Here is a 15,141-nt window from a genome sequence, read left to right on the forward strand (position 1 = left end):
TATTTGAAGCAGATGAAGGATTTCAGTGAGTGGACGTCTGGATGTGAAGTTCTCAGAGACGTCTTGTCCTGTGTTCACTGAAGAGCCTCGCTCAGTCTCTGATGTTTAAAGTCAAACTGCCATATACTGTAGATATTTTTAAACATTAAAATCACTGGTCTGTTTTATTCTCTGAACTTCCTGAACACTGACTTTTGTCATTAGCCTATTATAACCCAAATATCGGGACATGTTTGTAAAAAACAAAACAAAAAGCAGGCCAGTTTTAATCGATTTTGAATAAATATTTTTCATTATCACCAGAAGCCTCTGTACAAGAATAAACCATTCAGCATCAGCATGTGGTCACCGTCGGATTTCGTGACCATGTTGTGACCTGGTTGTGACTGCTGGGGGCAGCAGCGCCACGGCGGAAGGGTACCGGAAGCCCCGTAGAAGAAAAGGAAAAGGAAGTGAGACCTTACCCGGCCTGTGATTGGCTTAGCCTCATATTCTAACCAATCATAGTTCTTCTGACTTTAGGCTGCCCGAGTACTAGCCAATCAGGGCCGGGGGTAGGGGGCGGGCCATCACCTCTTGGGTGCGCGTGCCGGTGGTGCTGTGGTCTCGTGTAACTAATGTTTGTTCTCGGCAGAGAGAAGAGGCGCTCTAACTGACACTTCCCTCTGGATAAACACACACACACGGACAAAATGGACGGTGAGTGAGAGCCTGAACTGAACTGAAGTGAAGTTATTTCATGTTAAGGTCGGTTCCTTTACACCGTCACAATGAAATAAACCTGGAGGACGCACTGTTGCTCTCACCTGAGCTGGGAGTCATGGAGACCGGTGGATAAGTTATACTGTCAGTATGGGACTGGGAGTCATGGAGCTGAGCCTCTGGTTCCCTCTGTCTGCACTGTAGCTTATTATGGGACTCGAGGAGACATGGGCCACCGGTTCGACTGATCAACAATGTATTTATTGATGTTCATTATTGGTCACTGCTTTGGTAACTGTATTTTCAGCGATTGTCCTGCATTAACCAGAGCATGTTAGCTCCATGCAGCACCAGTTACCATGGTGATCTCATTAAAATCTTCCAGAGTTACCGTGGAGATGGTTAGCTGACCAATTTAGGAGTTAAACTAGCTAAACCCAGTGGAGATGTCCAAAGAACTAAGGCCTTTTCCAGGCTCGGACACCAGACTGATCTGCTCTCATTGTCTGTGAGCCTTCACTTCACTTCACTTCATAAAGGGCTAGTATACGGTAGATATAGATAGAAACACGTGGAGATTTGTTTCTGTTTGTCAGACTGTCTTGTTGCTTTGATAGTGCTGAGATGGCGTGGTAATCTCAGAATCTCAAGGGTGTTGAGAAGATTACATACTCAAAGCACAGTGACAACAAACTTATTTTTCGTTTCCCTGTCTTCACAATGTGCTCACATTAAGAGGTAATAGTTAATATGATTAATAAGAAGTCATATGAACCACTCCCACTGGTCTGTGTGATCAGTCACTCTCTCACATGAATTTTAGATACAGATGTTACTTCCACCTGTGCTGTTCTCGCTTCATGCTGTAGCTACATGTCACTTACACCTAAATCGTAGAATACAATAATATCATGTCATCATTGCATTTGGGGTGTCACCCAAGCCTTCGTGTGTCTGTGTCAGTGAGTTGATGAGGTTTTGTGGTTCACCGATTTTCTCTGTGTCCTTTCAGCTGAAGCTCTTGTTCGAGCCAAGATTCCTCGAGACCTGGTGAAGGTTCTTGGTGTTGAGGTGAGCAGATACAAGAAGCTGTACAGTGTAACCATCATCTGTCCTGCAGCACCCAGTCCTGTTTCAGCAGGAGAGGGTTAGTCACATGATATGATAGCAGCTGCTTTGTTCATCAGTCCTCTGGTTGCAGCCATATTTTTTTTAAATGACTCAATGAATTCCTGGCTTCAAGACCTAAACACTAATAAACATGTTCCAGTTCATTGTTGAACATTTGAAAGGCAAAACAAGCAATAATTTAGAAAAGAATCAGATGCTTAATCGATAATAAAAGGAATTCATCATCATCGTCATCATCATCATCGTCATCATCATCATCAAATTAATTAGTGTCTGTTTTAGACACTGCCCATCAGTTGGTGAAATTCAAATATAACTAAGTTCAAAATCATTAAACAGTCATCTATGGTTTTCAGACTAAACATAAAATGATAACACATTATATATATATATATATATATATATATTTCCTTTTTTTTTTCCTTCCATTAGTTATTGTTTTTTAGTTGGTCCATTTAAAGGAAATGTTACAGAGGAGTGTGATCAGTGTGTGCACAATGTCTGATGCTTTGTTCAACATGTTTAACAATCTGCAGTGAGTCAGTAAAATGACTTTTCAGAAAGCATTTGCTAAAATAATTCAGTAATACAGTGTGGACAGGAACACACAAAGTGGACTTTGTATAGCAGATGTGGCACATAAATAAATCTGTGTCTTTGTCTGACTGTGTCAGTCTCAGAGCAGCGTGAAGGCGCGGGCCTTCACCGAGGCCTTCCTGAGGAGCAGCATCCGGCAGCACCAACGTCATAATCTGAGGAGCATGCTGACTCACAAGGCCGTGGTGCTGGGCTACTCCAGGCCCAAGAAGGACAAAGTCAAGAGCAAGAAAGCCAAAGGTCTGAACGCTCGCCAGAAGAGGGAGCTGAAGGTTTTCCAGATCAAGCCTGAGCAGCAGAGGTCAGTGAGGGAGGGGACACTTCCAGACAACTTGGCATTTCTGAGTTGAAAACTGATTTCTGTCTTCAAAGTGTTCCAGACGCACCACATCAGAACATGTAGAAACATTTCAGCAACAAGGCAGTAAAAATGCTTCATGCTTTTTAAAGCATTTTTAACTCATGAAACAGATTATTTTAAATGAAAGAGAAATAACAACATGAATTTACTTTCCACCACATACCATCCACAACATCGAGGTGGCGTCTGTGAAAAGTCACAGTGGTAACGCAGTGAGGAGGAATGGAGCGTTACACTGATGCTGCATTCACCTGCAGTCGGGCAGACGGCCGTCGGTAACAAACCAGATGTCATTTTAGTCACAGAAGTCCAGAGAAAGCCGGTAAAACGTGGGTCAGGTAAACAATACGACATCGCCATGACAACATGTTGTCACGTGTATTGTTTTGCCTCGTGCTGACAGACCACTTGTTTACATAGAGGCTTGTTTGTTAATAAAAATTGAGATTGAAGAAAAAAAAAAAAAAACATAGAGGCTTGTTTATGCCGTTACGTGCAGCGGCTGTCGTCCGTCTGCCGTCTGCCCAATTTCACGTGAATGCAGCATGAAAAATACAATTGAGTTGCTTGTGATATACAACTGCAACGCTAGATGGGAGGAATTCCTACACAATGTACCTTTAAAAATGCATTTAAATTGATGTTTCACCATTGATGGTGTGGTTCTGCACGGATGCCGCCATTGTTGTGTGATGTCAGACAACTGAAGAGAAGTTGGGGTAAATGCCAGCATGTTGCTCCTCCTCTCTCCTCCCTTCACTGTTGGTATCATGTGATTGTAGGTACGAGCTCTTCCTGCCTCTGCATCAACTCTGGAGACAGTACATCATTGATCTGTGTGGCGGCCTGAACCCAACATGGTAAACTGGTATTATAGGTTATATGATATTATACTCTGCATCCATTCACATTATGAACGTAAAGTACATGTTGTGTTTATTAAGTCTCATAAACCTGTGTTGTGTCGACAGCTCCACAGAGTTTGTGCAGCAGAAGCTTGTGAAGGCTGACTTCCATGGAGCAATCATCACAGGTAGAGTTCACATTAAACCTCAGACTCTCACACACACACTCTGTCTGGAGCTCCAGTGTTTGTCACGGACATAGAACAAGGTTTAATCACTGTGACAGTAATCTCTTCTTGAGTGAAATCCTCGGGGTAAATGGATTCCAGATGTTCTGTTTCCAGCCTTCAAGTTTTATGCTAAAATCATGCATCTGTCATTGTTTAATTTACTGATTCATGTTATCATATTAGTAGTGAAGCCTCACAAGTACCAGACTGACCTGATGCATTGGTGTTATACTAATGTTGTGTTGCTGTTCTCATTCACAGTGGTCCGATCTAAATGTCCATCCTATGTTGGGACCACTGGGATTCTGGTCCAGGAGTTCAAAAATATCCTGAAAATCATCACCAAGGAGGACAGACTAAAAGGTGAGCACCAGAGAGCACCTGCAGCTCATCAGGAGTGAGCTGTGATTGGTTAGCCAGCCACAGGCCTGGGACCTCATGTACATATACTGTACATAGTTGAACATTAGAATTTGTGTTACTCCACATCTTCAAGTCTGGCACACATGTTTATGCAGGGATCTTGGTGATACAGAGGAATGATTAACATTAGGACCAGAATCCTTATGACACACCACTGAACTCATATAGTGTACAGTATAAACTACAGTACTTTTTCCTTGTTGTGATGATTTCTTTACAAAAATAAACGGTCAGAGATATTATGGACATTACCACTGCACTGCTCGACCATTTATTTTTGTAAAGAAATCATCACAAGAAGGAAAAAGTGTTTGTTTCTGTGGCGGGGAGAGCAGGCGCTCTGTGATCGGATAGTAATGTTGGTAACACTTTACTTGACGCCCATCTCTATAACACATTATAACCACACTTATACTGAGTTGCATGCATGTGTGCTCGTTCATTAGAATGTTCAGAGAAATTATTTTTTGCATACACATCTTTCCAGCTTAGAGCATAGACCATTTTCTGCTACGAAATTTAACCCTGAAAAACTTTTTTTTTTCTTGGCCTCTCAGAAAAGAAAACTTCTAAAAAATATATCACTTACTCCTAGAGATTACTGATGGGGAAAAATGTAACGTAATGTAATTCTTGTGACTGTTCCTGTAAATTCATTAGCATCCTAGAGATGATTCTGTGAATCCGTGTGTCAGAATGGTCTGTGTGTGTGTGTGTGTGTGTGTGTGTGTGACAGTTGATGGATGTGGTTACTTGTCACCAGTGTAACATGTTTGCTCACCTTGTTGTCTCTCGCTCTCTCTCCCCCCCCGTTGTGTGACAGTGATCCCAAAGAGGGGCAGCGTGTTTGAGATCGAGATCAACGGCTTCGTCTCTCACATCTATGGAAACAGGTTCACACTGCGAGCGGGCGAGCGCGCTGCCAAGAGGTTCAAAGTGAGAGGAAACATGGACCTGTGAATAAGTGTCATTGTAAATCAACAAGCACAGGACAGACACCACACACTCTGCTGCTGCTGCTGCTGCCCTCCACTGTCTCTCTGCGCTCATCACAGCAGCTCACAGAAAAGACGGTGACTCAGTTTAAAATACATGAGTGTTGACTGGACAAGTGACACTGCTGAAATATATAATGGGAAGTGCCGGGTCCAGTGTTTTGGACAGTTCTGCCTCTGCTGATTCAGACTCATCTGTCTCTGTGGAACAGCACAGTGCATTCCTGTGAGTCAGTGCAGACACACTGAGGCAGGTTTGGCTGCTGGTGTGTGTTGTCTGAAAGCAGCAGGACTGACTGTCTGACAGCTGCTACTGTGATCAGAAGAGTGGGACGTAAACACTGGAAACATCCATTCAGTCTTTTCTTCCAGCTGGATGAGGCTCGTGCTCTAGAATCAGAGCAAACAGTGCTGCTATCAAACATCCATATTTTTAATTTCTGAATTTAAACAATACTTTTTGATTTTCACTGCTTTGGCTTTTTCGAGTGAAAAGAAACTCTGTCTTTGAGAAGTTCATCTGTTTATACAAGATTTTAAAAAGTTTGGATTTGGGAAAACTATGTTGATTTTCTTCAAGACAACAGGACATCTCTATCTACTGAGTCACTCAGTGTTTATAAAAAACAGTTTGGTCAAGTTGATTAAGTTTTTTAATGCGTTGAAAGGAAGATGACATTTATGTTTTTTGGAACCTCATGTCTCTGAGAATTTTGCAGGACTTCCCTTTACTTTTTGTAACAGGACATGTTGAATCTGGTTTTACACATCATGGTTTACAACATTGAGGAAGTCTGTGGTCATGTGACTTATTTTAACTTGTCCATTGCTATTGAACTGAGCCTTTTCTTTACAACAGGTTTTGTTTTGATGTCACAACAGGAAAATGACAGAAAGGCTGAGTCAAAGACTGACATGTTTGTCCTGTGGTGTCAATAAAGGAACAGCACAGATCCACAGGTGTGTGAGGTGTTTCAGCTTCTTTAAGCTCTGTTTTGCTTTTACTGTTCCTCACATTACTGTCATGTTTCAGCAGCAGTCCTGAGCTCTGTCAGACCAACTAATGCCCGCTAAGTGTCTGGAGACAAAAATTATTTCCTTATTGCTGAGGCAAGAAATTAACTTTGACATTATTAAGGCAACCAGGAGGAACCAAAGAGGCCTATCTATATCTTTGGGCCCTTATAATACGCATGCAAGTGGGCAAATGCAACACACACAGCTAAAACAAAAAGCCTAAAATCAAGATTGACGTAGATTGTAACCACAGTGTACACAGAATAAATAAAATAAATACTAAGTATCATTCTAGATATCCGTTAGGATTTAAAAGCCTAATGGCAGTCAGAATGAAGAACTTAGAAAACATAGTGACTGTAACTTAAAATTCAGGGTGAATGACTCCAGGACCCCCACACAGGCACAGCCCTGAAATCCTATTAGTTTAGTGACCAGCAGGTCCAGATTGCAGTAAATCTGCAGATATTTCACTGATCGTCTGACTGATGACTGATGATCCCCCGGCCGCTCCTCAGGGCTCTGTCTAAATGTGTCTCATGCAGGGCCGTTGCTAGGAATTCTGGGCCCCCTGAAAGAATACGAAAGTGGGCACCTGACTTAGACTACGTATGTAGGCTATTATGATTTTTTATTTCGCCTACTTTGTTTTGATTCTAATGCAAGTCAGGGTCTAAGCAGAATAATTCAGTCATACAAAGATTAGACTACTGGGGTTTTTGTGTGGGCCCTACTGGGCGCTGGGCCTCTAGAATTATCATCACCTTTCTCCGCCATACAACGGCCCTGGTCTCATAGACAATTAGACAGTTTTGTGAAACTGATTAAATCAGCCCATGGATAAGTGAATGATGTTAATAAATCCATGTGTTTATTTTAACCCTAGAGACACTATTTCCTATAATGCTGCAACAGTTCCAGAGTTGCCCAATAAAACCAGTGCCGTCAGTACTTCTCTGTTTCTACTCAGTGACATGGAGGGCCCTGGACTACCTGGAAATACAGGTGTGTTTTCACAGCTAGCCTGTGAATATTCTCATTCATCCAGGTCATACCTCATGGAAATTTCAATCTACCGTATGCAACTGGACTTGGTTATTTGTCTTAGAAGACGTTTCACCTCTCATCCAAGAGGCTTCATCAGTTCATGTTTGCATCTGACCAGGCTGGTCACAGCTGTTCTCTCTCAAAGTGACCAACAACTTGATGCAGTTTAAACAGTTTTTCATGTACAAAGTGAAATGGCTCTTCCTGCTCGTGTGTACCTTTTACCATCACCCTGCTGATCTGTGTGGATGTGATGGGCAGCATCCTGCTTCTGCTTAATCTGCACATCTCTTCACACCTCTAGGTGTGTGTGCAAGAATCCCTGTGCCTCTTAATGTTTTCATATTTGTCTTTATACCTATAGGTTGAGATTTCGTGCTGTTGTTTCGACCTGAGTTACACCCAGAAGCCGGGTAGAAGAAATGTTCAGTGGGTGGCATCATGTGCTCACTCATGCTGATCCAGTCTGACTGTAAGACATCCATGAATTGTGTGCTCAGTGCAGAATTACTCTACAGTCTGGTAGCAGTGGTAAAGACACACCATACTGGTTTAGAGATTTGCTTTGTTTTTCTAATTTTTCAGTTTGTGTCCTCTCAGTGAATCTAGGCCTAAAGAAACTGGCAGTTCGTGCAGTGCAGACATCAACTCGCTTCTCTTGTACTGTCTACACACAGTGTTCTTAGTAAACAGACATGACTTCTCCTTCCACAGAATTTCTTGTGACACATTATCTGATCTCAGTTCACTTCCTGCCCAGTGTCTTTGTGTGAAATTACCTTGAAAACCCCTGTTACGTCACAGAGAGCTGAGGGTATAAGTTCCTCTGCTCATCAGAGCGACGGCATAGCACGGCAACGTCTCAAATCTACAGAGGAACTCTCAGCAGAAACACTCAAGAAAAGACCTCAGCACTGATAACAGACACCATGGTGGACCAGCCGAAAAACTGGGAGCGGATCCATGCCGTTGAGAACTCGTTCGGACCGCTGGGGAGGCCCCTGTTCCGGCCGGGTCGGGTTCTGGTCGGAGAGGGCCAACTGATGAAGCATGGCCGCTGGGGGCCAAAACTGAAAGTCTTCTTCCTCTTCAACGATGTTCTTGTGTACGGCAGCATCATCCGGAGGGGCCACTGGCACAAGAACCAGCAGATCATCCCTCTAGGTGAGCAGCAGCTACACGCTGTGAGCTGGTCAGGATGCTCTGATCACATCTCTGTGTCCTACAAAGGCAAAGTGCAGTATCTGTAGAAATGCCAAACTGAGAAAAACAGCTTTTAGTGTTTTTCATTGTCAGGTTTAAGCATCAAATTATGAATAACTACCAAGTCTATAATTGATTAGATAAATGTGGATTGAATTAAATGTATTTTGTAGTTTGTCTTTCTGACCAATTTTGACAGTTTTATGGCAGATACTGCATTTTGGCTTGGTATTAGCTACAGATACGGCACTTTGCCTTGGTTTCACAGTGCTTTTTTGGATGGACCACAAAATAAAAAGCCCAATAACTCTGGAAATTTTAGCAGTACCAATGTCAAATTCTACCAGATTGAAGAGAATAGGCCACACTTTTGATTGGTCAAAAAAAGAAAAAATGCAGATGCTGCACTTTGCCTTTATAGGGCAGTTCTCTGCTCTGCTTGTCTGGTGATTGTTGACCCTCCCAGGGTCTGCACCTGTGTTACCTCAAATTAAAACACAGTTGTTTCATCATTTCAGAGGACATCCAGCTGGAGGACCTAGAGGACGATGCCAGACTGAGAAACCAGTGGTTGATTCACTCACCGCACAAGTCCTTCCACATAGCAGCCGCCTCCTACGAGGAGAAGCGGGCCTGGATAGAGCACATGGAGGACTGCCAGTCCAAACTGCTGCAGAACGGCGGCAGCCACAGACCCAAGCCCGTCTTCCCCACCGCCAGGGCCCCCGCCCGGGCCTCTGCAGTCTGCATGCGCTGCTCGGACAAGTTCGGCGTGACCCAGCGTCGACACCACTGCAGGAAATGCGGCTCTGTGGTCTGCAGCGCGTGCTCCAAGAAGAGAGCGGTGATCAGACACATCCACCCCACCAAGCGGCTGAGGGTCTGCTGCCTGTGTCACGGGGCTGAGGAGCTCATACAGGAGATAAGTCATCAGACTAAGAGGATATCTGGGAGGGACGGCTCAGGGGAGGAGGAAGTGGAGGCGTCCAGTGAAGAAGAGGAGACAGGGGAGCAGATGGAGCATCATCATCATCCCAGCTCCTGGTTCCCTGTGTCTACCTCAAACCATTAGTGGCTCAGGATCCTCAGGATGTGACATCATGGACCCTGTAAGGAGATGTCTCAGGAACACAGACAATAATGTATATAGTAAATACTGTATTTATTGAAATTAATCATTGCTCTTTTCCATTATGCTGCTGTGAGGTTCACTTTTATCTTCTCTGAGTTTCATCAGTGGAATACCTGACTACATTTTTGTGTACAGTACATGTCAGTATTTATGTATTTTTATTTTATTTATTTTTCTCAATGTCCATTTTAAAGTTTGTCTTTGAAATGATGGATTGATAATAAAGTTTTCATTATAATAATAATAATAATAATAACATTTATTTGAATAGGGACAGTGCATATTAATGAACATTAGTATAACTAAAAGAAATACTGCTGTAAATATGCCGGATTATAGCCAGGCGGCTAATTTGCGTCCGACGTCCCTAATAAATAAATAAAATACAGCAGTACACCACAAGGAATAAAAACAAAACAATAAATACAATACATATAGCGAAATACATAAAAGTGCACTACACAAACAAGAAAGACAAAACAATAAAAACAATGTTAGACACGGTACTAGGACAGGACAAACATTAATGTGCAAGACATAACAGTAATACAACATCCAGACAGCACAGTAAGTAAACAATCAGTCATATCGCCCCAGGTCCAGTTAATGGTCGCACTCTTGTGTGTCCTTAAGCCACTGCTTAAGATTCCCTTTAAAAGAGGAATAAGTGGGACATTCCCTTATAGTGGAGGGAAGACTATTCCAAATGCCTCCCCCCACCACAGACAGCACGTTCCTCCCAAATGAGGTGCGCCTGTGGGGAATCTCGCAGTCACCTCTCTCGCAAGCCCTGGTGCTCATGCCTCTCACTGTTCTTTTTTTGATGAACTCTTTCAGTGGTGGTGGAGCCAAACCATGAAGGCATTTATACACAGAGCAGGCCATTCTATACATTTTAAAACTGTGAAAACTTAGAAAATTGTACTTTTTAAGGACATTGCAGATGTGAAACGAAAAAGGTTTTTTGTCCAGAGTCTTTAGGGCTTTTTTGTAAAGAGAGTCTATTGGTTTAAGTGCGGTGGTACATGCCAATGACCAACTCGTAAAACAGTAATCTATGTGTGAGAGAATCATACAGTGTAAGAACATCAGAGCTGCCTTATTAGTTAATGAATTTCTTATCTGTCTAAAATTTGCCAGATTATATTTAACAGAATTGGTTACTTTTTTAATGTGCTTTCTGAAAGAAAGTGTAGGGTCCAGAATCACTCCGAGGTATCTGAACTCGCCTACCAAGGCAAGCTCCTCCCCTTTCAGAAACACACCAGAATGATCCGGCCTGAGTGGTTGTTTAGCAAAATACATACATACACTTTTCTTAACATTTAAGGCGAGACATGAATTAGTGAGCCAATCCTGAACATGAGACAAAGCTGTTGTGAGGATCTGTGCAGCCTCTGTCATGTTTTTAGCGGGAGTGAAAATAACCGCGTCATCCGCGTACAGCTGTGCGTTAACACCCTTACAAACATCAAATAAATCATTAATATACAAAGAAAATAAAAGAGGTCCGAGTATCGAGCCCTGGGGGACCCCTACTGGACAACTCAGGTAAGCGGATTTGACACCACCAACCACCACGCACTGCTTCCTGTCAGCCAGATAAGATTCAAACCAATTTAGGGCCTGGACAGAAAAATTAAATTTTGACAGCTTAGCCAGCAGTACCCGGTGGTTGACCGTGTCAAAGGCCCTTTTAAGGTCCAAAAAAACAGCTCCCACACAACTATTCCTGTCCAGGAAACATTTGGTTTTTTCCAAAAACATAGTTATAGCAAATTCAGTTGAATGGTGCGTCCGGAAACCAAACTGCATCGGATGTAATTGTGTAAGACCACTGTTGATGTGTTCTATTAGTTGAGTGGCTATCCATTTCTCCAATATTTTGGAGATTACAGGATTACAACTACACTTTCATTTATTGTTACTTTATTTCTACATTCACTTGAGGTAAAGGGTTTAAAGTCTTGTATGTGACAAGGTGGAGCCGGTGTAGATTTAAAAAAAAAAAAAAAAAGTAGTTTATTGCAAAGCTTCTTGCCTTCACACGCATAACCAGTCCTTCCAATCTCTTTGCATCTTTGTACTTTTTTTTCAATATATTCACAAAGTAAACAACAAAAATAAATGAAAACAGACATTAAGGTCTCTAAGAAAGAAAGAGAAAGAAATGTAATAAAATAAATGAAAGATAATAGCAGGTGTAGATCTAATCCTCTGACAGACTGTATTCACCACTGCTGTCTGGATTCATTCAGCTTCACAGGATCATGTTGGAATGCCTCAACATTGTTCAGGCTGACAGACATGACACATCCTCTGTTGCTTTGCTAGTTTATACTGGATGCAGTGTCCAACTGTGGTGTTTGGGAGAATGTTCAATTTGTAGAGAAGGCTTCTTTGGCTTCTCTTCAGACAAAAAGCTGTTACTCGTGGTTTTCTACAGTAATGATGAAACATCTCTGCTCCACCAGGACAGTTTGAAATGTTAGACCAAGCTAACAGTTGAATGTTAACACAGCTTTGCCATAAATTTGGGCACTTTGTTTGAACTAAGATGATGTCAATTCCTCATATTCCACTGGGAAATGTTGGCTGTAGACGGTTGGCTCAGTCTGAGTCCCACACTGTGGTGTTTATTTCCGCAGTAGATGGCAGCAGTGTCCTGTATGAGCCAGGAGCATTTACAGTGAGAAATCACATCTACAGTTTTTTTTTCATTAAGTTGACAAGGTCTGATGAAATCTGAGCCTCACACACCTCACCAGTGTCAGTATCAGTCAGTGAGCAGGACCTCAGATTACTTATAAACTTTATGAGAGATAATGAAACAACTGAACTCTGACAGGTCAGTGTCAAAATAACCAAAAGGGGATGACATCATTGTACAACATTTGTTCAGCAGTCCTAAGAAACATCAGTCTGTTATAAGAACTTGGTTATTTATGGGTCAGTGACACAAAAACCTACTTGAGAACTTCTAACACACTCATCCTAGCCTGCCAGCACTGTGGGCCATTTTAGCAGAGCAGAGCTGTGTGTCTGCACTAACTCCAGGGAAGCAAAAGAAACGTACTGTTTTCTATCTATGGATACAAATCTATAGGCAAGGCAATTCTATTTGTAAAGCCCATTTTACAGTGTGTCTCAAAGGACTTCACATAGTATCATAACAACATCATCTGCCCTTATCTTCTGATTAAAAAAAAAAAAACACTCAGGAAAAAAGAAAAGTAAAGAAACTGCCTCCAAGCATCAAACGGTTCTGGCGCTTTGAGCTCTGACTCAGTCCCCAATACATCTGTCAGTTTAGCTGGTAAAATGTTTGACTTGGTTTCATGTGGGCAGGCAGCTGAAGAGAAAATGTGTGGGACTGTTTACTGCCTGCTGGATTTCTAACCATTACCATTACCATTACCGCCAACTCCCACAGTGTGAGGTCCAGTTCCAATGTATTCTGTGGGGAAAATGCAAGATAACGATGCAAAGACCAATGGTCGCTGGTTATAAGAAAGCAAAATTACATGCATGCTTACATTTGTTTCACATACTATGGTCTAATTAGCACCTTATGTCAAAATAATGCAAGATGTATTACTCATTACATCAGAACATGTTCCTAGCAGTGGTTGTTTGTATTTTTGAAACAGAAGAGAGGAACCACAACTGTCAGTGTGAGTCACCTGCAGCTGACTATTCATTAAAACACAAGGGACAGGGACAGGCCTGACCAGGAAGCCAACTGACTGAGGGTAGTATACCTTTGACAAATCTAACTTCATTTATCCTTTACTTTATAATTAATTCATAACCTTTTTTCCCTGTAGGATTGCAGGTACAGTAGCATGGTTTCCGTTTCTTTGACACTGTTTTGAGTCGTTTGGAATTCAGCCTGGCTGAAACCAAAGTTGACAACCAGCCAACACTTCACTTTTATTGGTTGGGGGTCCAGTTCAATGCTTCTTCTGCCCATTCCAGTCCACTGCCCAGCTGACACCTTACCTGTTCCAGAATTTGGGGTCCATCATTACACCATGCTTCTTTATGACCCATCAGCGGTCAGGCCAACACAAGCTGTAAGAGCCACATTAAAGGGATAGTTCAACATTTTGGCAAATTGGCCCATTGCCATAATCCCTATAGTCATAGCAATAGGCTCATTACCTTTATTTGTCGGTGCAAGCTGTTTTAGAATGCCCCAAGCTGCTCAGAGCTACGCTACGGAGGCCCGTGGAATTTCTTGGTTTCCCTCATCAAATACACAATCCAACAACTCCCAAACTCTCTTGTGGACAAGTTGTGACCTGCACATTCACCACGCTATGAGATAATAACAGAAACTTATGAGACTGAGTTGTTTTTGAGGCAAATGCAGAGTCCTCGACAGGAACCCCCATCAGTGGTTTTGCATGAATTTACCTAGAAAACAACTCCATCTCGTCACCTTATATTATCTCATAGCGTGGTGAATGTGCAGGTCGTAACTTGTCCACGAGAGCATTTTGGAGTTGTTGGATTGTGTATTTGATGAGTTTGATGAGGAAAACCAAGAAATCCCATGAGCCTCCGTAGCGTAGCTCTGAGCAGCTCGCTGCTCTGCTCCGCCGTTCTAAAAATAGCTTGCACCGACAAATAAAGGTAACGAACCTACTGCTGTGACTATAGCGATTATGGCAATGGGCCAATTTGCCAAAATGTTGAATTATCCCTTTAAGAATTGCTAAGCTGTATTTAGTGGCTTTCAGTGTCCCTTAGTTCATTAGATTGGGGAGCAGTTTTTGACTGGTGAACAGATAAGCTTGTATCTTTATTTTTGTCCTGAGCAAAGCTCCTGAAGAGTAATTTATTGGACTTTATTATACCAGCTCTTTACCAGTTCGTTGTAGAATTGCCCTGTAAACCCATCACTCCCTAGCCTACATCTTTGACGTTTCTTCAATGCAACCTTCATCTCATTTGACAAACAATTAGCAAAATCTGATTTGTTTGCCTGTTACCTGGAATTTAATCTAAATATTCCTTCATTCTATTTGAAAGGATTGGATTATTGTTAGAGATATTTTGCAAATTCTTGTGCTTCTTGTGTAGGGTGAATTCAGGTATATTGGGACAATTTTTGTAAATTCATTTTCTGAGCCATTTTTTGTCATCAAGATTAATAAATAACCCAACAAATGAGATATGTCTGTATTCCTCTAGGTGTCTGCATTCTTTATGTGAAACAATTATGTGCTAAAATTCTTTTGTGAGAGTACAGCACTCTATTTTAAAGGTTTTGACACAAAACTATTTTTTCGCAACTTGTTTGGTAAATTGGGACAGTAGGTTTGGTAATTTGGGACACAGGCTTGTGCAATGGGATTTTGCATGGAGCTGCAATTACATTAAAAAAGGCATGAATAGATTGCTTATTTATGTATATTAGGCCTATAGCCTATTATTTTTATGTTGTGTATTG

The 15,141-nt window shown here is 42.0% G+C and overlaps 2 protein-coding genes across 2 annotated transcripts; both read left to right on the forward strand.

The window, feature by feature from the left end:
• Positions 1 to 580: 580 nt before the first annotated feature.
• On the forward strand, positions 581 to 6,237 carry pop4 (POP4 homolog, ribonuclease P/MRP subunit). The gene is made up of 7 exons (XM_085771666.1): positions 581 to 699; positions 1,715 to 1,773; positions 2,508 to 2,731; positions 3,574 to 3,651; positions 3,763 to 3,824; positions 4,128 to 4,229; positions 5,113 to 6,237. The coding sequence occupies exons 1-7, from the start codon at positions 693 to 695 to the stop codon at positions 5,247 to 5,249; spliced, it is 669 nt and encodes a 222-aa protein (XP_085627792.1). The 5' UTR covers positions 581 to 692; the 3' UTR covers positions 5,250 to 6,237.
• A 1,817-nt stretch (positions 6,238 to 8,054) lies between these two features.
• Positions 8,055 to 9,793, forward strand: LOC146990307 (pleckstrin homology domain-containing family F member 2-like). Its single transcript, XM_085773162.1, has 2 exons — positions 8,055 to 8,512; positions 9,070 to 9,793. Exons 1-2 carry the CDS (start codon positions 8,278 to 8,280, stop codon positions 9,621 to 9,623), a joined length of 789 nt encoding a protein of 262 aa, XP_085629288.1. The 5' UTR covers positions 8,055 to 8,277; the 3' UTR covers positions 9,624 to 9,793.
• Positions 9,794 to 15,141: the final 5,348 nt, after the last annotated feature.

The sequence above is a fragment of the Trachurus japonicus genome, chromosome 3 (genome assembly GCF_045865225.1).
Source record: "Trachurus japonicus isolate A0001 chromosome 3, Traja_1.0".
Lineage (NCBI taxonomy): Eukaryota > Metazoa > Chordata > Actinopteri > Carangiformes > Carangidae > Trachurus > Trachurus japonicus.

What these genes read in the sequence shown, in the direction of transcription:
- pop4 (XM_085771666.1), top strand. An exon ending in TGAAGGTTCTTGGTGTTGAG is followed by an intron (nt 1,774 to 2,507) that starts GTGAGCAGATAC and finishes TGACTGTGTCAG; the next exon opens with TCTCAGAGCAGCGTGAAGGC. An exon ending in ATCAAGCCTGAGCAGCAGAG is followed by an intron (nt 2,732 to 3,573) that starts GTCAGTGAGGGA and finishes ATGTGATTGTAG; the next exon opens with GTACGAGCTCTTCCTGCCTC.
- LOC146990307 (XM_085773162.1), top strand. Translation starts at nt 8,278, where the DNA reads ATGGTGGACCAGCCGAAAAACTGGGAGCGGATCCATGCCGTTGAGAAC. An exon ending in CCAGCAGATCATCCCTCTAG is followed by an intron (nt 8,513 to 9,069) that starts GTGAGCAGCAGC and finishes TCATCATTTCAG; the next exon opens with AGGACATCCAGCTGGAGGAC.